Source organism: Pseudopipra pipra, chromosome 11 (genome assembly GCF_036250125.1).
Source record: "Pseudopipra pipra isolate bDixPip1 chromosome 11, bDixPip1.hap1, whole genome shotgun sequence".
In the NCBI taxonomy this organism is placed as follows: domain Eukaryota; kingdom Metazoa; phylum Chordata; class Aves; order Passeriformes; family Pipridae; genus Pseudopipra; species Pseudopipra pipra.
The window spans coordinates 5,490,782-5,513,451 of record NC_087559.1 but is presented as its reverse complement, the minus strand read 5'-3'; the positions used below and the strand labels follow the sequence as shown (position 1 = coordinate 5,513,451).

At 41.1% G+C, this 22,670-nt stretch overlaps 1 protein-coding gene across 3 annotated transcripts in view; it reads left to right on the top strand.

Annotated features, from left to right (window-relative positions):
• The window catches only part of TAFA1 (TAFA chemokine like family member 1), a 223,913-nt gene that overhangs the window by 177,952 nt on the left and 23,291 nt on the right, over positions 1 to 22,670 (top strand). For 2 of the 3 annotated variants that reach the window (XM_064667233.1, XM_064667232.1), the window contains exon 3: positions 657 to 797. In XM_064667233.1, coding sequence (XP_064523303.1) covers positions 657 to 797 — 141 coding nt within the window. The remainder of the gene's footprint in view (positions 1 to 656; positions 798 to 22,670) is intronic. The other variant, XM_064667234.1, reaches the window with a different exon arrangement.

Sequence of the window (22,670 nt, the reverse complement as noted above, 5' to 3'; positions counted from 1 at the left end):
CTCATAAAGAACAATTAGGGAGAAGACAAATTAAGCCTGGTGATCTCACACACAATGGGAATGTTTCCTGCCTTAAAACTACCAATTTAGTGAGTGGAGTAGCAAAGGGAAGTGCTGTTGGGCCACACTGTGATTTGGAGAGACTCATTGTCATTCCCTAGGGGCTGAGTGCTAGCACAGAATCAAATATTTGGAGAAAAATCTTATTTCTAGATGAATTCCCTTAGTCCCTCTCGTTGTACGAGAGAACATTTGTGGAAGAGGCCTCCGTAGTTACAAGCATAAAATCAGTCAACAGTTGTTGCACATTTTCTGTGGTATTTCACCTACATTTCTTCAAGCCCAGACCTTGACACAGTCATTTTTAGGCCAAAATTATGTGGATGTCAGAGAAGCTTCTAATATAAGACAGGCAAGGGACATTTATCTATGTTTTATATTGAAAATGAGGTGTAGCAGTACCTGGCTGATTTGGGAGCACAGTAATGGGAGAAATAACATCATAATCCCACTTATATAGAAGCCAGGCAGAGTCACAGGCAGGAGCATGCCTGGGTGCTTTGATTAGTGCTTCCTAATCAGTGTCAATATTCTCTTTTTTCTTCTTTTCTTTTTTTTTTTTCTTTTTTTTTCTTTTTTTTTTTTTTTTTTGCCAGAAGGAGGAACGTGTGAAGTTATAGCAGCACACAGATGCTGTAATAAGAATCGAATTGAGGAAAGATCACAAACAGTAAAATGCTCCTGTCTACCTGGGAAAGTGGCTGGGACTACAAGAAACAGACCCTCCTGTGTTGATGGCAAGTACCTCCTCCTGTATATATGTCTCTGTGTACTATCCAGTAGATAGCTGTTAGTCTATACATTATGCATAGGAATTTTGTTTTGTTCTTTATTTAACAAAACACAAAACTCTATAAGCACGAGTATATATTTAGACCACCTTCCTGCTATGTTAGTGTGTGGTTCTGTGCACATGGGTCATGTTAAGATTTATCAAAAAACTGGGAGTATAGTACCCAGTATAGGTACTTTGATAAGTATAAGAGATTCTGGGGCAGGATCAAGCCCTTAATAAATAACTGGACAAAATTATCCGTGGTGTCACTTCATGGGGCCCTATCGGTGCCACATTATTTTTGATTTGTAAATATTTTAAAGGACAACTGCGATTCATTTTGATTTCATTTGGAAAGTCAGTGGCAAAATAAGATAAAGAAATGAATCTTGTGTTCTTGTCCTGAAACAAACTTTAAAGAAAGCTGGAAACAATCTTTGTCTTTTGAAATCCATGGTGCTGTTGCTTGTCACGGGGATTTTTTTGGTGAAGGAAAAGCACCATGTTGTTTGTGTCTGGGTTTCATATCAGGTGTTTGGGTTTCATATCAGCTCTAGCTGCACAGGGTGTTTTCCTCTCTGGGGCTCCCCTGCCGTGGCTGCAAGGTGAAACCACTCAGCAGTTGGGGAGGGAAACAGGGCTTGGAAGTGCTTAGCAAAATATAAATCACATAAGAAGATGGGGAGTAAGTGGTACTAATCCCATTAGTTACCCTTTCCAAAGAAGCTGCTCTGTGTTGCAGAATCCCTCTGTGCAGCAGCTTTGTGGAGTATCTTGTAAAAAACCCCTTGCTGTTCTTTATGGTCAATGTCCTGTGCCATTGTTTGTGCCAACCCCTGGCCCAGAGGTGCTTCTAAGAGCCACGGGTTGTTTTTGGCTGCAGCTGAGGTGGGCTCTGCACTGAGCTCTCCTCACCCTTTCCATGGCTGGACTCCTGGGGGTGGTGGTGCATCTGCAGGTTTTGGAAGTGCCCAACTTTCCCTCTTTGGGTCGGTCATTTGGCATTCAGCTGCCCTCCAAGTGAGCGAGAGGGGGGAGCTGTGCAAGCAAACACTGGGAAAAATGTTTTCCTCTGGGTACCTTTCCTCAATCATGGGCTGCAAAGGCACTAGAATGGAGCAGGGGCTGGTCCTGTTGTAGCCCAACGTTAGACAGGAGCATTGGTGGGTGCTGTGGAATGGAGGGTTGTACAGGCAAAGCTCACAGTCTTGCACACTGGACACCTAAAAGATGAGAGTTGGGGGTACCTTGGAGCAATGAGAACCTCATGTTTTCACAGCAAATATTTGTGGCATGTGCCTATCTGGTTTATATATTAAAGATACAAAAGAAATGTTTTATTTCCAAAACACTCTTAAATTTTTAAACCATGAAGCAGTATTTCATGGCTTGTTACACTGGGAATGTGATTCGTCTTCTGAACTCATGACTAAAACCATGCTATGGATGCACCTGTGAATGACTACACTTTAATCCACATTCTGTCATTCTGTTATTGCTTAATTACCCTGATAGAAAGAATCTTCTTTTTCTGCTAAGCACAGTCATAAAACCGTACGTGAAATCTACAGCTGGTCTTAACCAAAGATCAGCTGTACGAGCCTTGAAGAATTTCATGTTCTTCAGCAGGTCATGAAAAACAGAGGAAGTGGACAGAGCAGAGAGACACCATTAATTCAGCTCTCATAACTCTGTTCAGAGAAGAGAAGCTCAAAGAATGCTTTGTTAAGAAAAAAGTCGGGTGCAGGTGTGGACTGAAGCCTAATTGCTCTGTCAGGATTACGATAAAAAGAAATGTTATTGTCCGGAATTTTGAAAGGAGTAAGGATAAAACAATGACTAATATAAAAGTGTAAAGCAAGTCCCATTGAAGTCATTGGTAAGACTCACTGTGACTTCAAAGCTGGAAAATGTGAACTACAAAGGAATGTCTTCCCCTTTCAAGTTTAGTTGTGGTAGTCAGCCCATAGCTGCTTTTGTAGAAGGCTGGTGAAGGATTCAAAAGCCCAGTATGCTGCTCGTAGAAATTAATCCAAGGGACATTATCTTTGGCCTTTGTTTTATCCCAGACTTTGCTTTGTGACTTTTGACATACTGACCTTAAGTCAAAACTTTGTCCTATTTGGTTGGTCTGTTCTTGCTAAGGCGAACTCCCAAAACTTCCCATGGGAGTCCCATTGACGTCAGTACTTTAACTCACACAAAGATTTGGGATTTGCTGTTTCTTTTGTACACGAGGACATTTCAAAAGGTCACCTGCAACTTTCTACCTTCCTTATCTACCATATTATAAGGATTAAGACCATTTAATCTCACACTAGGTTTTACACTATGTAAATGTATATGATTTCAAGCCATAATGTGTCAGTAAGAAAGCTTGCTTGGGTCCATTAACTAAATATCCAAAGGTGTATGGGCACAGCTATATACTCACATCCAAACAGACTGATCACCTCTGAGAGGTGACAAGGACTGGGACACTCCATGTTGGCAATTTGACTCCCATCTGTGGTTGATTATCACCTCGAGCCACCTCCACATGATGGCTACTTAGTATGAACAAGCTCAGTATTGCCCTGTTTGTACCATTGGCCAAACTATGACTTATTGGAATCAAGCTTTTGGTGCTTCCTAGTTAAATTTCATCAGAAAACACCTCATCAAGGCTCATGCTTTGACAGTCTGAGTTCATGTTACAGAACAGGGATTGCATTGCCTTCCACTCCTGCCAGATATTGCTCCAGGACACAACTGGATGGTGTGTGTGAGAGCTGGCTTTGTTTTCTGTTTAAGAGAGAAGTACATCTTCACATTATGTGGGATGATGATTTCTTTCTGTTGCTCATGCATAAAGTGGAGGTATTCCTAATCTTCTGCATTACTCCATGAGACCTTTCTTTTCCTGCTTTTCCTTCTCAGTACAGAAAGTATAGTGAAGCCCTGATGAAAAAAATGTGACTTTTAAATACCGTTAAAATTGCTCTTTGAACCTTTTCGAGATGTACTCAGCATATTTTCAAAATATTTAGATATTATTCAGGGACTTGCCTTCACGCTGCCTCCTGAAAAGGCATTTTGCCTTAGTTTTTGCTTTCTTACAACCCAAGACACTTTCTTCAAATAAAGGGCTGCAGACTGCTCCATGTTTGGTGGTTTTACCAGGTCTTGGCATCATAGGGTTTCATAACTTCAAAATAACTTTGTTGTGACAGTATCAAATGTAAAGGTTATATCAAAACTGTCACATTTGGGTCAGGACTGTAATGTCCACCTCTCATTCTTCATTGACCTAATCTTCATGCAAAATTGATGTCACCTTTGTGAATAGGCTCAGGTTTTCTTCTGTGGCATCAATAGAGTTGGCTGTGTGAGCTAGAGAGCAAAAATGAGCAAGTGGCAGCAGGAAACTGATTAATACACTTATGTCTGGGGTTTTTATTATCATTTATGGCTTGTCTACACCTGACTTGCAGTTTTCTTTGGTTGCTTCCATTAGCAAAACAGTCTTGTGGCCACTTGGTTTATTTTTTATTTTGTTCTGTTTGTTGTTTTGGGCTTTTTAAGCAGTTCATTCTAGTACTCTATAAAAACCATGTTTGATTGGACACGGGAGTCTCCACCTTTTCTATGCTCTAGGGTGAAAGAAGGGGGGAACACAGGCCAAGTGAGCCCACAGGGTTGCTGAGTAAGTATTAACAGAAGAGCTCTGACAATATTCTCTCAGTCTTAATACTTCATATCATTACTATAAAAATGTAATAGGAATATAAGATACTTATAATTTACGGTCGCTTTTCTACTGGGAATAATGTGCTTTGTACCGTATCCTTTAAAGTGGTATTGAACCATTCTGTACAGTCAGTAGGTGGTTATGTCTGTATGTTCTTTGAGGCCTTTGAATAATATATAATTTGTTCATCTATACTGAAGTTTACTATGTTACAATGATGCTCTCAGACACACTTTTTTAACATTTCAGTTTTTCTGTTCCCTTCCCTTCAATCTTCTTCCAGTTTATTTTAAGCTCTTTCACAGGCAACCTCATATTTCTTGCATAATTATCTTTGAAATTTGTTGGATCACAGAGTATAGAATAAGAGAAAAGCACCTGCACTGGCTTTTGAAATCACAAAGGGAATTTCATGCAGGTTGTGTATATTGCCAGTGCTTTTAGGAAATGAGGCGGTTTTAACACTGGTCGAAACCAATGAGGAAAAAGGAAGTTGCTACTGAAATGCTGTGCAGTATCTCTCCTTCTAAACTATTCCTTGCAGAGATCTGAGGTGATCTGGTTCCATGTTGTCTGCAACACAGGATTTGAAGCATTTGCTCTCAGACAACAGAAGTAGTGTTTTAGCTCTCCATGGTCTGCTGTTGTCCTGTTTTATAGCAGTCATTCATCAGGGGAAAGGGAAATCATTCACTGATAGAGAACAATAAAATGAAATTAATCCAGTGTTTCCCTTTCTCACAGACTGGCTTTGGATCACCTGAAGTTTCAGATAATTCCACAGTGTATGAAATATTAACATGCAGGTACATACTTCAGATTTCTATTAGTTTGAGGATAATCCATCACTAGCCACCATGTGGCCCTGTGAATTTAGATCAGACTTCATCAGGACAGCATTATCAAACCAAACACAAGTCCTAGTGACCAGTGGGAGCACCATGACTTTTAATGCCTCTCTGGGCCAACACCTCACACCTCTCCAGTCATGCTGCTGGATAGTTGGTACTGCTCATCCTCATTTTTCCATGTGCAACAGTGAGAGCAGAGAGAGGACATCATTCACCAGCACATGCTCCTTTTGTTGGCATTTTCCCTCCTTTCTCTCACCCAGGACCTACAAATGAAAATGTCATATCTGGTACCTGGTCACTCCTTAGGCAGACGGAAAGAGCAGCCACGCTGTTGACATGAGCTAATTGAGTTTAATTTTTAAATTATGGATAAGATACCTACTATAGAGTGAGCATACATTCAGGAGCACTGTGTTCCTTCAGTACAGAGGTGCAGCACAGCCCCTCACGGGTCCCTGAGCTGGTCCTCAGCCCATGGATCCTCCCACAGCAACGGTGCTACCCCAGCTTGCACCATTAAGAGATGGGCACAGGGTATACAGACACTTCCTGGCCCTCCCTGGACTGAGAGCAGGATTTGAGCCTTGTAGAGTCAAATGAAAGACTCCTATTGACTTTGGGTCAGGTCCTTAGTAAATGCTTTGTTAGAGATAATCCTGTATCTATCAGCACTTACATCAAGTGAAAACAGTTCACAGTCACAAAGCCAATAGTTTTCTATTTATCTAATGTGTACTTTAGGTGGTATCACCAGAAAGCCTTTTTTTCCCCACTCTGTGAAAATACTTTCAATCAATTCTTATTTCTTGAAGAATGGGGGAAAAATGCTTTTTGAAATCCAAGGAGTCAGCTTCTCATCCCTCTAGCTGTGCTTCGGCCTAGATAAGAGGAGATCTCAGGGTCCCGTATTATTAATGCACTGTCTGTATGAATAACGAGCAGCCTTGGTGAATTATTCCACACTCCTGGGAAAATCTATAGCCCTGTCCTTCTGTGGCACCACTGGAACTGAACAGCAGGCTCGTATTTATTTTTATTTGGTGAATTCAGATGACTTCATTTGTAGGGAGGGAAAAAATGTATCTCTTCCCCACTGACACCCATTTAAGTAAACTCCAAAAAAAAAACCACCACAGAATATCACAAGAGCTATTAAAAAAATGAGAAAGAGGGAGGGAGAGAAGCCTTACTGTATACTGGAATATATTAAGACTTTTCTTTTTGTCCAGAAACATGTCTTGAACTGCCCTTGCAGCCACCCTGAAATCACAGCCAGATCCTGAGAGGTGCTGACTGCAGGGGGAGCAAAAGCAAAACTGGCAGTGATGATGCAGAGTAATTAGTTCATTTACCAAGGCACAGCAGCTCTCATTACTAGTTTGTCTTCTCATCTGCAGGGCAGAGGATGAAGGGAGCAGAGGGGAGGTAAGTGCCTGACCCTGCCCGTGGTGGGTGAGTTTTTGTGTCAGAGCACAGTTCATCTCCTGAACCCACACCATCTGAGCAGAGCAGAGAGGCCCTGAGCAAGTGTATGTACAAACAATCTATGTGTGGGTATATGTACATATATCTATGCTTATATATATATATATATATATATATTGGTGTTTCTGTGCCCATGCTGCAGACCCATCCTGTCACAGGTGGTGTTACAGCACCCAGTGCTGTTCGAACACATATGGGTGTTTTCAGTGATTAAGGTACACAGGAGGAGGATGTTCAAGGATCACATCTGATCACCCCTGCCTGAGCCAGTTTGCAGTGAGGGTTTCCCAGTCAGGCACTTCCCCATCTCCCAGCGAGGGCTGTGCCATTCATTCCACATGCAAACCTCCACCAGGCATGAGGGAGAAAGAGACAGATGATCCTGTGTTTCTGGGGTGAAGATGGTGCAGCTAATGAGATCTTCTGACTGTGGGTTTATGTGAGTACATCTTCATCTCAGCTATAATTTATCTCCCTACCTGTGTCTTATATTTCTTTCTTCTCCAACTGACATTGTGGTTTCCTGCACAGCAAAGGAACCACCTTTTTTAATATCGAGCCTATAGAACAGCTGACTAATCCACCCCTGATGAAGTGCAGAGAGCTCACTTAAATCCCAATTTCCGCAGGAAAAACATTTTCTTTTTCTACTTAAGAGGGAAAAAAAGACATGTCATGGCACTGTCTCCATCTACCTGAGGGGTGGTCATTTTTCCAGGCTCCAGCTGACAGATTTCAGTGCTGACACAGAGGGTGCAGAGCCCTCACAGCCAACCAAGGTGCACAAGCAGCATCCCTGTGGTGAAATTAGGGATTGGTACGGCCATGGAGCAGTGTGAAGACACACAGGAACATATAATTACTTCACCTGCATACAGGGTAGAGCAACCTTTCTCTCAAATACTTGCAATAAGCCCACTAGAGGCTAAATGGAAAAACAGTAGGAGCTTTCTCCTCTGATGGGTAGCATTAAGTGTTAATCACAGCACTGAAAAGAGCCTGGTGAGGGGTTTTTGATGCAGGGAGGGCAGCCAGCCATGCCAGTGCGCCAGGCACCACAGGGAAAAAGAAGCAAAATCTGGATGGGAAAAAAACCCTAGATAAAATTCCCTTGCAGGAGTGATAACACAGGCAGGACTATGCAGGTGAGAACCATGAGCTCAGGTAACAAAAGGACTGGGAATGCTGCCTGGAGAGCATGGAGAACAACCAGGAGAAGGAGTTTCACAGCTGTGCATACAGAGGTCTACCTCGGCGAGACCAGAGGAGGGGCCTCAGCCCCCTGTGAACTATCTGTGAATCTACAGGTGGTGGATGTAGGGGCCAGAAAAGCTTCAGCAATGCTAAGGGAGGCTCCTCTCACAACAGCCCAGCACTCAACAATGCTGAGGGAGAGATTTCCACGGGTATCTGTATCTGCCCTGCGGGGCTGCAACAGAAAGTACTTTGCTACCATTTACTGCATATGTGTGGAGTGATTTTCCAGCTGACACAGGGTGTGTGCTGTCTTAGGAGTAAAAGGTTTAAAGCTTTACCCCCTGCCTTTAAACAAGCACTGGGTCCATGTTTGCCTTGAGCAGCAGAGCCCATGTGCACAGTCCAAGCACAACATCCAAAGCGCTCTCAGAAAGTGGTTTGACACCCAGGGGCAGATTTTCAGCTGGTGTGAACTGCCTCTTGAAATCCAGAGAGATCTGCTAGTTTGAGCCAAATGAGGACATGATTTGTTGAGTTTAGGAAAATGAACAGAATGGTGACTGGCCATTAATCCTTGCTCACTGTCTTCAGGGAATATATGGGAGCAGGGTCCAGCTAATCAGTTGCCAAGGGGAGCTTAGGGAAACATTAGGGTCAGGTTAACATCTGTGCTGTATCCCCTCACACCAAATCCTTGCAGTAATTTCAATGATTATCTATCTCTGCAGGGAAGACCATATTACTAAATGGCTAATTCTGCATGAGTTCACATCATACATCTTTTCTGCATCAAAGACTGTGTTTGTGGTGCACCAGGGCTGTGAAATGCTCTGTGTCTACAGGGGTCTCTATACAGTGCAGAAAATATATGATCAGACTATTCTGTTAAGCACCAAGTCTTTTTTAATTTTCTGTCAAAGCTACCTTCCATCTATAAACATGGAGATAGTTCACAAGGCTTGAATGTGGCTTGTGGGGTAGGGATTTGACCACAAAAGAAGTGGATGCTTAAGGAAAAATGAAAAATGCTCCTCCCCACTGCACTCTCTTTAAATTAAGAGACAAGGACCTGAAGTTACTGCACACTGAAATTTGGAAGAGACGGTGACCAAGTCCTTGAAGGAAGCAAACAAATTGTTAATCTTTTGACTGATGCAGAGAATTCAAATAGGAGTCACTAATTTAGCACGGAGATTGTCCGTTGTGTTGAACTACACGAATTAATCTGGCAACTGCAACTGGAGGCGGGCAAGTCAACAAGTGTTTAATTGATTCCAGGGAATCAATTATCCATACAATTGATCACAGACCCATTTCCAGTTCCTCCTCTCAGAATACAACCTGTATAGTCTGTAGGACCCAAACCCCTCAGCAGTTTGTCAGTCTGTAGCCTGTTTGGGGTGATTTTTATGCATCAGCATTGCAGAATTGTCTTAAACTCAGGAGTCAAGTAAGTACATTGTAAGCAAGGGATTTATTTGAAATCTTAGACTTTGTGCTGAGGAAGTGTGCTACTCAGCACATACATAACCTGCAGATTTTGGAACAGCTGTCTATATGTAGGTGTCAAAGAAAGCATTATTCCTCCTTGGGAGTTGTTTCCATAGACCATTCAGTTTGCTACAATAACTGTTCAAGGTTAAGCAAGATGGAGTATGGAAACTTCCAATAATGTTTAAAAAGTGCTGCCTCTCCCTTTTGAACCTATCATGTAAAAGAAAGCAGTGTGAAAATGAGCTGTGCTCCACAATTTAAGCATTCTGCCCTGTGTCATTGGTACATAAAGACCATTCTGCAGGCAGATGAATGGCTTTTAATATGTGGGTTTGTGTAATCACTTCATTTTGATTACAATTCGTAGGCAGCAAGCATACAACAGAGTTTCCAAGATGCATGTGCATGGTCAGTACATTTTTTTTTTTATCTTCCAAATGTGCCCAGGACTCATGAACAGGAAAGTGAAACATCAGCACAAACCATCACTCAGGAATGAAATTGAGAAGCAAATGACACTGTCTTAACTGAGGACAAAGGCAAATCTCCCATTAACTGAAATGGGAGTAGAAAACATCTCTCTGTATTGGTTTTCTTATTACAAAATGCCCTCTTCTTTTTCTCCAGACCCCGCCATGAAATACCATCAAATATGGTTGTATGTAATATAGTTATGCAAATAACAAATGAACTCTATTTCCTTTAGAAGTTTCCTTTCCTCCTCTTGAAAATTGCTAACTGGATGAATACATTTTAAAACAAGAGCACCTGTAGTCCCTGTTAAATATAAAACCTCAAGTCCATTACTGTAGTGAACACTTGTGTCACATTAGTTATCCAAGGACACAGGTACCCATTGCTCTGAACAGAGTGGGGGAAAGGACAGTGACCACTGCTTTGGACCACAGAGCACAGGAATGAAGCAGTAAAGGAGAAAATCTGCATAGTTTTTGGCAGGTTGTGTTTCCTCTGGGATTCAGCTCAGCAGCAAAGGCCCAACCTCACCATTGCACTGGTGCCATTCATCTCTCTTGTTTGTCCATCGATGAATTCAGCTCATCTGAGTGTCAGGCAGGGAATCAGGTGAGGAATTTGCTCCAGAGCCAGAGAAGGATAACGCTTCTTTCTAGCACTTTCTAGGGGCTGGTCCTTTCCTTGGGTGGATGTGCAGTTCCAGCCACTCTGCTTTTAAAAAAGAGGTGAATTATCTTGTGGGACCAGGTGTGGAGAAAGGCTTTGGCTGCTCAGCAGAACAGGCAGCCCCTGTTGGAGAGAAGAGTTGTAGGGCAGCAAAGCAAAGGATGGCGTGTGAATTTGTTGTCAGATCAGCACATGGGCACGAGGGATGGAGAAAGGCTAAGAAAACACTGGGGGATTTAATAAATTCCTCGCCATTGAATGTTGCTTGGAAATCAGAAAAACAGCTAGCTCTCAACCAGAAGAGGTTGGAAACAGCTTCAACTGAATGACAACTGGTTTTGAAGACTTCCAGTGTCTTTTGCCACACCCATAAAATGCAAAGTAATTAGCATTCTTTGATCAAATAATACCTCAGCATACTGAGGTATGGGTAGACCACTGACTAAAAGTCAAGACAAAGAGCTGTAAAGCAGACTCATAACATTCATTTATGTGTTAGAGACAAAAAAACCTCTTGCAGCCTTTAGTTACAGTTTGACTTTATTTCATACAATATTTTTTTATTGTTTGGTTGACCAAAATTGGTTTCTTTTTTTTTTATACATCTATTTGCAATAACCTGATGATAAATCAGTTTTAGCAGTGGAACCAATTAATTCTCCATTGTAAATATTGACTTAGAATTTTTTAATCTATTCTATTTGTTGGAGATAGCAGTCCTGGACTTCCCTGGATGAGCAATAATAAGGCAGTATTGCAGAATCCATTTCTACTACTCTTTTGACATAGCACTTATAAGTTTTGTGTGATCATTGCAGAAAAAAACAGCATTTGTAAACACAAATTAAGTAAATTATAGCTTTGCCACCTGGCTTGCATTCTACCAATGACCCCTGGTGCCCAGAAGTGGGGATTCTAGCAAAATTTATCCACCTGAGTTTGCAGATTTCCCAGCTGAGTTGCTCATTAGCACATGGCAGGATGGAAACTGTGATCAGAAATGATCTGTGATTACAATGGACATGGTCTAAATTTGTTGTGTGTAGTTAGGTTTGATATATAAAATGAAAGGGGGGAGGGTTTGCAATTCCTAAAATTCAAATGTAATTGCAAAGCACCCAGCTCTGTGTCTTAATGTTTACTGGCACTGAAAACCTTTTGAAACCCGATAGAACTTCCTATCAAAAGGAATAAATTGACAAACCAGGTTAAAAGCTTAAGCTTCAAATGTAACAACCCTTATGCAAAGGTCTTCAGGGAAAAGATCTACAAGTGTGTGCTGAATTGTATAATTTTATTTCTGAAATCATCAGGAACACTCATTGCTAACTAGCTTTGGGTTAGACCCTTTCCATCTGAACCATTTTCATTTTAAACTCATTATTTATGGTAAGCATAGCTACACTCTTCATGCATTTTGCATATTCAATTTTCAAGCCAAAGTATAGGAGCTGCATTAGCTCCAGTGCTCCCAGCAGGTAATCAGCCTCCTGCAATATCAAACCTTATGTCACGACCAGTAATAGGCTGAAATAGTCAAAGTCTCATAAGGACTGTGCCTGCCCAGTTCCTATTAAAATTAATGGGCACTGGGCATCCACTCCCTCTAGGCAGCTTTGGAAATATCAGCCAAAATGTAGTTGTAAGTATTAACCTTTAGGAAGTTAGTGTTGGCAGCTTCCCACTGCTCTGTTCTAGTTTCCAAAATCAGTAGCTGTGATGAGGCGTGAGCCCAGCTCTGGCTCAGGGGGACCAGCTCCTCGGGAGCAGCTGTGGGCGATTCCCACCTTCAGGCTGTTTTGGCTGAGCAGATCCTGAGGACTCAGAAAGGAAACTGTGAGGCTGCTCTGCTCCTCATACCAGGAGTAGCCTGCACTGAGCACAACTTTTTTTCCTGGTCATCAGAGGCGAGGAAGCCAGTCCCATAAAGGTCAGTAGAGGCAGTGTGAAAACGCTGCCCTGACTCTGATTATGATGCTGTAGTGAAGTCTGGGGCAGAAATGCCACATGTATTACAGCCTAACTTTTAAAATAACAGTATTTGGTATAGGAAAAACTGTCTGTTAATGCTTTTATATATTAGACCCTGTAAGGAACTTTGCCCTGGTAATTTAACCTTCTTTAATTAGTTGTCTTGTGATTCTTCTTTTCCTTTCCTGTCTATATTTGGAAAGAAAAATAGTCTGGCATTTGAAAAGAAAAAGAGGATTAGAATAATTTATTCTTGGATTACTCTTAAACTAATAGAAAGAGCGATATAAATTCATGTTTATAAACAACTTCCAGGCCTCATATCTAATCCATATAGATGATGATATTGGAGCAGCATGAGAGAAATAAATTTGCTGTGCTTAGACTGAAAGGTTTTCCAGTTAGCAAAGTCTTCAGTAGTGTGTTTGAAATGTTACTGCAGTAGCTGAGAGCAAACTGCCCCCTTTGTAATTTTTTTCCCTAAATCTGGTCTGGATTTTTCCCCAAATCTGGTCTGGATTTTTCCCCATTCCGTATCCCAGCCCTGATCCAGTCCAGGTTTTCTCTCTGTCTGGATTCTCTCCCTGATCCAGTGCAGGTTTTTCCCCATTCCGCATCCAAGCCCTGATACAGTCCGGACCAATTGCAGGCTCTTGGCAAACATTCCAATACTCACCATTATAATCCCTATCTATTCTATTTTCCTCCAAGGACAAGAGTTCCCATATGAAAATCTGAAAGAGCCAATTGTGAAGACATTTAATATGAAACACAGCAAAGTTTACTCAACTCATTGAGTGAGACTCAGAGGAAATAGCTCCCCTTTTAAATAAAGCTGTGTGATTTAGTGAAATTTCTGCATCAAGAATTGTTTATGTTGTATACATGTATGTGCAGAGAAATCAAAAATTAGTGTTTAGGTTTAGTTGGTTTCTGATTTGACTTAGAATACGTGATGATAATAATTTGACACACCTAAGGTAAAATTGCATGCAGAATTGTAAGAAACAGCATAATTTATTTGCTATGCATGCATGAATTAATCGTGAACTCATGCATCTGTCTCTGCAGGGAAGACCATATTACCAAATGGCTAATTCTGCATGAGTTCCCATCTTTTCTGCATCAAAGACTGTGTTTGTGGTGCACCAGGGCTGTGAAATGCTCTGTGTCTACAGGGGTCTCTATACAGTGCAGAAAATATATGATCAGACTATTCTGTTAAGCACCAAGTCTTTTTTAATTTTCTGTCAAAGCTATCTTCCATCTATAAACATGGAGATAGTTCACAAGGCTTGAATGTGGCTTGTGGGGTAGGGATTTGACCACAAAAGAAGTGGATGCTTAAGGAAAAATGAAAAATGCTCCTCCCCACTGCACTCTCTTTAAATTAAGAGACAAGGACCTGAAGTTACTGCACACTGAAATTTGGAAGAGACGGTGACCAAGTCCTTGAAGGAAGCAAACAAATCGTTAATCTTTTGACTGATGCAGAGAATTCAAATAGGAGTCACTAATTTAGCACTGAGATTGTCCGTTGTGTTGAACTACACGAATTAATCTGGCAACTGCGACTGGAGGCGGGCAAGTCAACAAGGGTTTAATTGATTCCAGGGAATCAATTATCCATACAATTGATCACAGACCCATTTCCAGTTCCTCCTCTCAGAATACAACCTGTATAGTCTGTAGGACCCAAACCCCTCAGTAGTTTGTCAGTCTGTAGCCTGTTTGGGGTGATTTTTATGCATCAACATTGCAGAACTGTCTTAACCCAGCTCACGAACTCTCAGTATCATATGTCTCAAATGTTATCACAGTAGCTGGAGAGCAAACTGTCCCCCTTTTAGTTTTTTTCACCAAATAGTTCTAAAATAACCAAAGTGTAACCAACACACTCAGCTAGCAGATTGTTTGTGGACACAAAATACAGTCCTAAATCAAATAAATTGCTAATTATAAAGCATTTGCTAGGCTCTGCTTTGCATAGTATCAGATAGGGAACAAATATAAAGCACTGGTCTGTATTAATAAGTGCTGTTAAAAATGCAAAGTCATAAGTGTGTTCCTTCAATTTCAACAGTGCATCATTAGTAAAAACCCTGTAATTACCACTTGGATCTTAATGACTTGTTACACTGCATCTTCACCACCACTGTGAGTGCCAGCTCTGTGTTGTTGGTGAACACCTCTACTGTTTTAGGAAGCACTGATGTCATTTTGCTGAATTTTGCTGCATTTTTATTCTAGTGTACTTATTTTTACTGTCTAATAGTGAGGGACCTGGAAAAAATGTGTAGCCAGGGACATCAGCAGTGCTGGCAGATCGCAGAAGAAGCAGAAGGGCCAGTCAGGGCCCTTCCTGGCTCTGCTGAATCCACAGATTTTGGGTAGAATTATGGGCAAGGCTTACTACAGTATCCCTGTGCTCAGGGCATGGATCGTGCTCTTGTTCTGCCAGCTTTTCCTGAAATATTAGGTTTTGTTGCATGTAGCTTTCTGTAGAATACAAATCAGCCACGTTGGTGTGTCCTGCTTGTACAACATATTTTGGTTATGTCTACCTTTGTATTTGCTCACTTCATTCCATACTACCACATGTCAAAGAATGCAGATGCTGCTGCTTCCTACATAATTTTTCAGCCAAAAATGACAGGTGTCTGGAATTATTATAATAATATTTTTGTTTGTTTTCACTAAGAAAACAATGCCATAGATGTTGAGAGGTTCTTCCCAGGAGTTTAGCAGAGAGCAAGGGGTCTGTACTTGCACTCTGAAATCTAAAAAAACCCCACAATCTACTATATGCTGCAAAACAAGGCAGGCATCCAGCAAGGGCAGGGACAAAGGCATTGTGTAGTGAAAAGAAGAAAAACTGGGCTGTGGGCAAGACAGGAATGAAGAGAAGTCACACTGCAGAGTCTGAGCAGAATTGTTGTGTAGGTAATACTGGATGGATGCAGTAAATAACCACAAAAATTCGGAATTTTTTTTTCTTTCTTAAAAACCTGAGAGAATGTGCAGTAAATAAATAGATGTAAGACACGCACTGTTCAGATCAGTGTTACTGTACCTGAGAAGGATGAGATAAAAACACAGAACATGGGGGGCAGACCCACAGGGTCCTGTTAGACCATCAGTCTGGGGAAACCCTAAGGTAAAAGGAGATATTCCTACAGCCTGCTTTTCATTCCCATCCAAAAATACTCTTCCTTTCAATTTCTCTTTGGTGTCAAAATAAATGAAAATGTTTCATAGTGATTAATGGTGTGCTGGCTACACAGTGAATGCCAGTAGGGATAGAGCTGATCAGCGAGGAGGATATTTTCAGAAAACCTCATCATATTTTGTTTTGACTTTATGCTGACATGTTGAATTTTGGCAAAAAAAGTGATGAAATTCAGCCAGCTACATAGGCATGTGTGTGTGCACTCAGACACACACGGGGAGAGTCAGTCACTCGATGACTCCACTCTCCTGGAGAAATGCTCTGTTGCTTTACACATGCTGGGCTGCTGGTGACAATTTGCATCTGGATTGTCCTCTCCAAGGATTATGTGTGCAGGACAGTATAGCAGGGGCATCCCTGTGGCCTCCAAGACCACCCAATATTGTGTGGCATTGTGGGACCCAGCATGTGCTACCTCTGAGAATAAAAGGAGGTGGCAAATGCCACCATGTCCTTGTTTTCTTTAGGAAAGAGGCTTAGTTATTTTAAAAGTGCTTACATGGTTTTAGAGAAAGGACCAAAAAACACCTGCAACCTAATACAAATCAACTTGGTACTTCCAGGTTTTGACAGAGCTTGCTATACATAAAGCCCATGCTGCATGTATTCACCTAGAGACCTTAACTGTTATGTAGAAAAAAGAACAAAAACAGCACAATATTGTTTCTTTCACTACCACTGATCTCTAGTTTCCCACTTCAATTTGCCTTCTAGATTAAGGGCAGGTGTTTTGTACTGCTATGTATGTGAGATGTTTAAAACTTGCATGTGATTTCGATTTCCAGGGAGTTCTGTGAGGCTGAGGTTGTAGCTTATCTAATATTTTGACAAAGTCCACGCTCTGTGTTGCAAAAGTCAATTTAGTTTTAAGCTGTTGTTTTCACTACTACGGGGAATACTCCAATTTTTAATTATATTTTATGTCATTTTATTATTTTTAAAGTATTATTTGCTTAAAATTTAGTTGTTTGTCATTATTGTAATTTTAGTGGAAGGGACACTGGAGAAACCAAGCCTTGCTGGAATAGATTGTTATCCAGTGTAATGTATTGATCAGGTCAGGCAGTAAATTAACAGGAGCAGAGCACCATTAAATTTTGAACTTAATTGCCTTCTACTCTTAATTTCTATTGGATATAATCAATAGGTGCCAGAGGAAAGTTAAAAGAGTTATTTAGCAAGCTGCTATTTCCTGCAGCATAATGGAAAACTAATGTTTCATCCTCTAGTTGATGCAAATAATTTGTAGTTCAAGTGTGGCCACTTAAGCATTTTATCAAAGACTCACTTTTAGTTCTGTCTTGATTAATCTTCATCCCTCCAAGAAAGAAACATGATTTAGTGACACAAACTGTTTTGGTTTCGCTTTTGGTCTTTGCACTTACGCTGGTGCTGCGGCAGCACCGTTTCCCTCCGGGGTTTCTCCAGCCTGTATTCCCAACTCACACACTGAGTGTCTTCAGGGGGATATTCTCAAGCCAGTAACTTTCAGTACCGTTTCCTTTTCCAAGGAAATGCAATGTTACAGCCAGTGGGAATGAAGACCACAGCCTTGGTCTTGACTTTTCTTCTTGGTTCTTTTCCCAGCTTGTTTGGGCAAGTTGCTCATCTCTGTTTTCCCTGCCTGCAAAACACCAATGTAATCAATCGCCTTCACCAAGGTCTAGTGTCAAGCTGATGTGTTGTACTCTCTTCCTGGATTCCCTGTGCTGATGATACACTTTGTTCTGTACTCCAGCCTGCTGTTCAGTTTGCTACTCCTTCTGTCTCACATTTCCCTCTATAGTAATATTTCAGATACCCTTTTTAACTTGCTGCTGAATTTCAGCATTGCTTATCCTGCTGTAATCTAAACCCAGTCCCTTATAAATCAATATCTCATTGCTATTATTATTTTTATGCCTCTTGGAGCACTCTTTCCTTTACCTAGTCTTTTCCTAATAAAATGCTGCAGAGGAAACCCCATGTTTCAGGTGGCCCCCTGCCAAAGTTTTGTGCCCTGTGTCACTGCTCTGTGGGAGTACAGGGACATTAAAAATCCATTAAATGGTGGGTAGACATCTTATGCAAATTAGGGAATTATTGCAAATTTTGGTGGGCCTTGGAACCTGTATTACTGAAGCAGCACATGGAATAAAACAGGTCAAGGTAATCGTATCTCATATTTTACAATAGTGTCAGTTCTGTGCCAGTGGTGCTACTCCATATTTATAACTTTATATTGGCATGAAGCAATTCACAGTCAAGTTAATGGGAGTTTTCCAGGAGTGTTGATTCAGGTTCTTGATGAGAAATGAGTTTGCTCATCTTTACAGCAGAAATAGCAGTTAGAGTTGAGAAGAGCGTACTTGAGATTTTTATGAAGAGGAGCATAATGATGTACCAAATGAACAGACCTTCATAGAAGTCTCATTTTCTAAGAGAGTTGACCTATACTTGCTCTGAAAACTAACTATCTTCAGGGAGTGGCAAGTTTTCCTCCTCAAAACAGTGTCAGAGTTAGTGATCCTTGCACTTAAATCGTGACCTATATCTGTCCACAACTCTCTCCATTATGAAATGTGGGTAACAGGTATTTTACTGTGAACACATTTGTTTTCATTCAAGTCCTGTATATATTTAAAAAACATTGCTTGCTGTCTATGCAAATTCAAAAACTGCCAAATCATCAAAAGAGCTGAGTATGAATTTACCCCTTTGACAATTATTCCTTGTCACATTATTCTGGTTAAAAGGGAATTCATCACCAGGGAGAAGAAAAAAATAAAGCCTCTTGACAGTTACAAGAAATTAACTGTGCTTACAATAATATATTTTCCAAGGGGAGGCTGGAGGGCAGAGTTTGGCAGTGCTGAAGCTGTACCACCTACAGTGACGTCCTGTGACCATCATTGGCCTGGATTTAACCTTCACAGAGGGAAGACTTGTTCATCTGTGTTACAGATTAGCTGGCTCACAGGCCCAGCTCCCCAGTGAGGCTGAAATTCTCCTGTCTTGGCTTTTCCAGTGTTGCCCACCACATCACTGGTCCTTGTATTAGGAGGAGGCAGAAGATGTGGTGTTGTGCCTATTGTATATTTAGGGAACGGAACCACAAAGCCCAAGTGCCCATGGAAGCCTGTGGCCAAAAAGGAAATTGGACATGGGGCTAATTGAGTATCTCTGGCCAGAATGGTGTCAGCAGTTATAATAGCACTCCCCATTTCCCACAAAGAGCTTCTCCATGTGTTTCACACTTCTGCCAAGAAAAAGATAAAAAGAGATTTTTCTCTGTCTCACTGAGGAGAATCCTCTTTTCATCCAAATGAATTATGCTGTCTTGGAGGCGCCAGATTAATCTGTCTGTGATACCCCTTGTGTATTGCTTCTAGACTAACACATTATCTGTGTTTCTTCTTCCATGATCTGCTGGTACAAATGAAAGCTAACACACATGGTAGGCTGGAAAGATTGCCACCCACTGCCATGAAAAACTCTACAGGGACAATTCTGCCCTGCTGAAGAAGAGAGGTGCATAATAAGACATTTGTGTTAAGCTTGATTATAAGAGTAGTTTGGCACAGTTAAAGCTCATTCTCTGACTTGCTGTCATCATGAAAACTTTGCAAAGTATAGATTATTGTGTTATTGGTATACACAGCAGGACAGGCAGACAAGGTAGGAAGTCTGAGAGACACACATGAATTAGGATTAAATGGAGCAAACTAATTGTCAATCAGATCTAGTCACCACTGAAAGGAAGAAGATGGAAAGAGACAGGATAAAATTTAGTGAGATAACAGATCGCATTTCTGGTTAGGAAGAAGTCCTGGGTTATGAAATGCTGGTGGATTTAATGTTCAGTTCTACCCTTATTTGTCATGCACATTGTAAAGCTTATTTGCAGTCATCACCTTCTGGTTGCATCAGGGCAGTGGCTTTTTGTTTTTCTTAGAGTACTTGATTTTTTATAGCTTAAAGCCTTGGCAAAAGTTTGTCTGTGGTAATATACGATTCATACCATGGTTAGGCTGGGGACTGCAATTGGTGCTGCTCTGTCTACGCTCTGCTATGTTTGTGGAAGGATCAGGATTGGAGCTGTGAGGTTTTTCTTGTGATCCCTCAATCCAGAAGTGTATTTACACCATTTTTATCCCTAGAAAGTTATCCGCTGCTCACAACTCTCTTCCCTGAGAAATATTCAGATGAGACATTTTGGAAAGCAGACTTATTTTGTGTATGCTGGTATCTGGGATATGCTGTGTGTAGTACGAGACATTATACCAGACAGTAACTCTAGTTACCACCCAAAACTTCCACAAACAACAACAACAAACCCCCAAAACCCAAAAGAAACAAAATAAAATAACCTGCCAAAACCCCCCAGTGCTTCAGAGGCTTTATAAGATAGTTCTGGGAGTTTCAGGTAAAGATAATTTATTCCTTGCATAACTGTTCAAACTGAGTGTGATGACTCTATGCATAAATTGTTTTCAATTCTGTCTTGTCATTCATTCTAAAGTTTCAGTGGAGTTTCTCAAAACATTGGTACTGGCAGGTGTAACATGTCTGGCTTCCACTGAAGGGGAGCTGAAGGGAAGCTTCAGCCTCTGGAAGAAGCTTTGCCATTAGTTTCATGGCCAGCAGAACTGACGAATTATGGCTGCAGGAAAAGTGTATAACATGATGAAAGTGGAAAGGTCTTTATACTGCATCTCTGGAAATATGAGTGTGAAACCCTGCCATGTTATATATGGACACAGTTTCCAACAGTTTCAGCAAAACAAGGAGATTTCCAGATCTTTGTCTTGAATGACAAGCAAGTGCATTTTATAAAGATATGCTCAGCATTGCCATAAATAACAATTTCTCTTTTTGCCTTTGGAAGCCATCATCAGGAGGTGATGGCATCACCTCCTCATTCCTATCCTCCATCAACCCGCAGAGCCGTAAGAGCATGCATGTAAAAATGCATAAAAATGTCAGCCTTGCAATTTAAATGTCAGGTCTTCAATCTTATTCCAGTACATTTAGACCCTCTTTTGCATACAGTGTGGCTGGCTTCTTACAATTCCAGTTTTCTTCAAAATTACAGAGGATGCTTTGATGGCCCTTTCTGATAGTCCCATTTGTTACTCTACTCCTGCAGAGCAAAAATGTAACGCAGCGAGCTGTGCTGAGAGACTGGTCCCAGAAAATCCCTCAGGGGTATTAAATACATGGTTATATTGTCTTTGTGGAGCTGATCCAGCTCCCTTTTGCCTCACTGAATTTTAGCAAGCTCTTACTAAAATGCTGCTGGGATTTAGTTTCACTGTGATATATCCCAGCATCTCTGCATGGGGACATGATGTTGCAAAGGTGTGTCCCTGTTGCCCATCTCTTCCAGTGTCCTGAAAAAAAGAAAACACAGACTTTATATATATATATATATATATTTTTTATATATATATATATATTTGTGTGTGTAATCCATTTCACATCTATCTGTTTGTCTGGCTTGTTTTTTCTCCCATCCTTTATCATTCCTCAGGTCTCTATCAAGAGAGGCCATTTGGCATCATGCTGAGTGATGATCTGGGGATGTTGCAGACTGCTGGAGGAAGACCCAGAACACAAACCCTCTAGGCTGCACTACTGAAGTTGCAGACATAGTCTGCTCCTCCCTCTCTCTCCTGGGTGCAAACTGATATTTTGGATCTCACTTTCGATGGCTGAGGGCTTCCAGCAAGCCATCTAAATTCCATGTTTGGGTACATAAATAACTTGCCTTCAGTGGTTTTCTAAATTAAAAATTACAATTTAAAACAAAAAGTGCTAACAACTATACAATTCATTTTCTCGTATTCATTCCATTTGAAAGGAAGACCAAAAACAGTGACTTGAAAGAATAAGTTTATATAACTCACTAGCTTTGGAAGAATTTCCTTCCAAAAAGTAATAATACGTGTACATGTGTAAATTAAGAACTCTCTCAGGAGTCAGATTTTTTTAGGATTAAGAAAGCCTTACTTTTACAGCTATATAAAATGTTCTGGACATTCCTAAAGAATTCATGAGTGCCTTTTTACTCCACTGCCCACAGAAAATGGAAAGGATTGCCTCTGCTTCCCTCTCTCTGAAAAAGAGAACACAAATACAACACATCATTTCCACTGAAGTATCAGGGATATTTTTTACCATTTTTGCCCACATCCTTCAGAGCAATTTGTACAATCCTTAGTGATCCAAGGACAAGAATGTACTTCCCCTTCTGCCTTGGCAGGGTTTTACAGTGTCAAGGTAGGGCTTGGAATTGCTTTGAAATCCTTGCAGTGGAAGTGTTGAAATGACACAGGAAACTACTATGGTGTGATGATGCACCACGAGCCCCCCAGGCATACTAGAAATGCCTTTGGATGTCAAAAGCTGTCCTAATTTGACTGTTTCTACCTGCTTTTTAATGAAAAAATGCTGACAGTGTTCGAACAACTCATTTATATTAAAATACAAAATCTTGAAGCACGTCAGCCATCAAAGACACTTCCTTGCAGAAACCGTTCTGCATTTCCCTGGCCAGGGCTGGTGCTCCCTGCGAGGCAGAGCTGGAAGGTCTCCCCATGAGCTCCCAACACAGAACTGAAGTCTTGAATGCTCCCTGGCCACGAATTGAGCCTCTGAATGCACGGTGGCTGAATATTCATTTTGTCCATTCTTCAAAAAAAAATACTTACAATTTAAAGCACAAGAATAGCTCCATTCATGAGCCGCGATGTG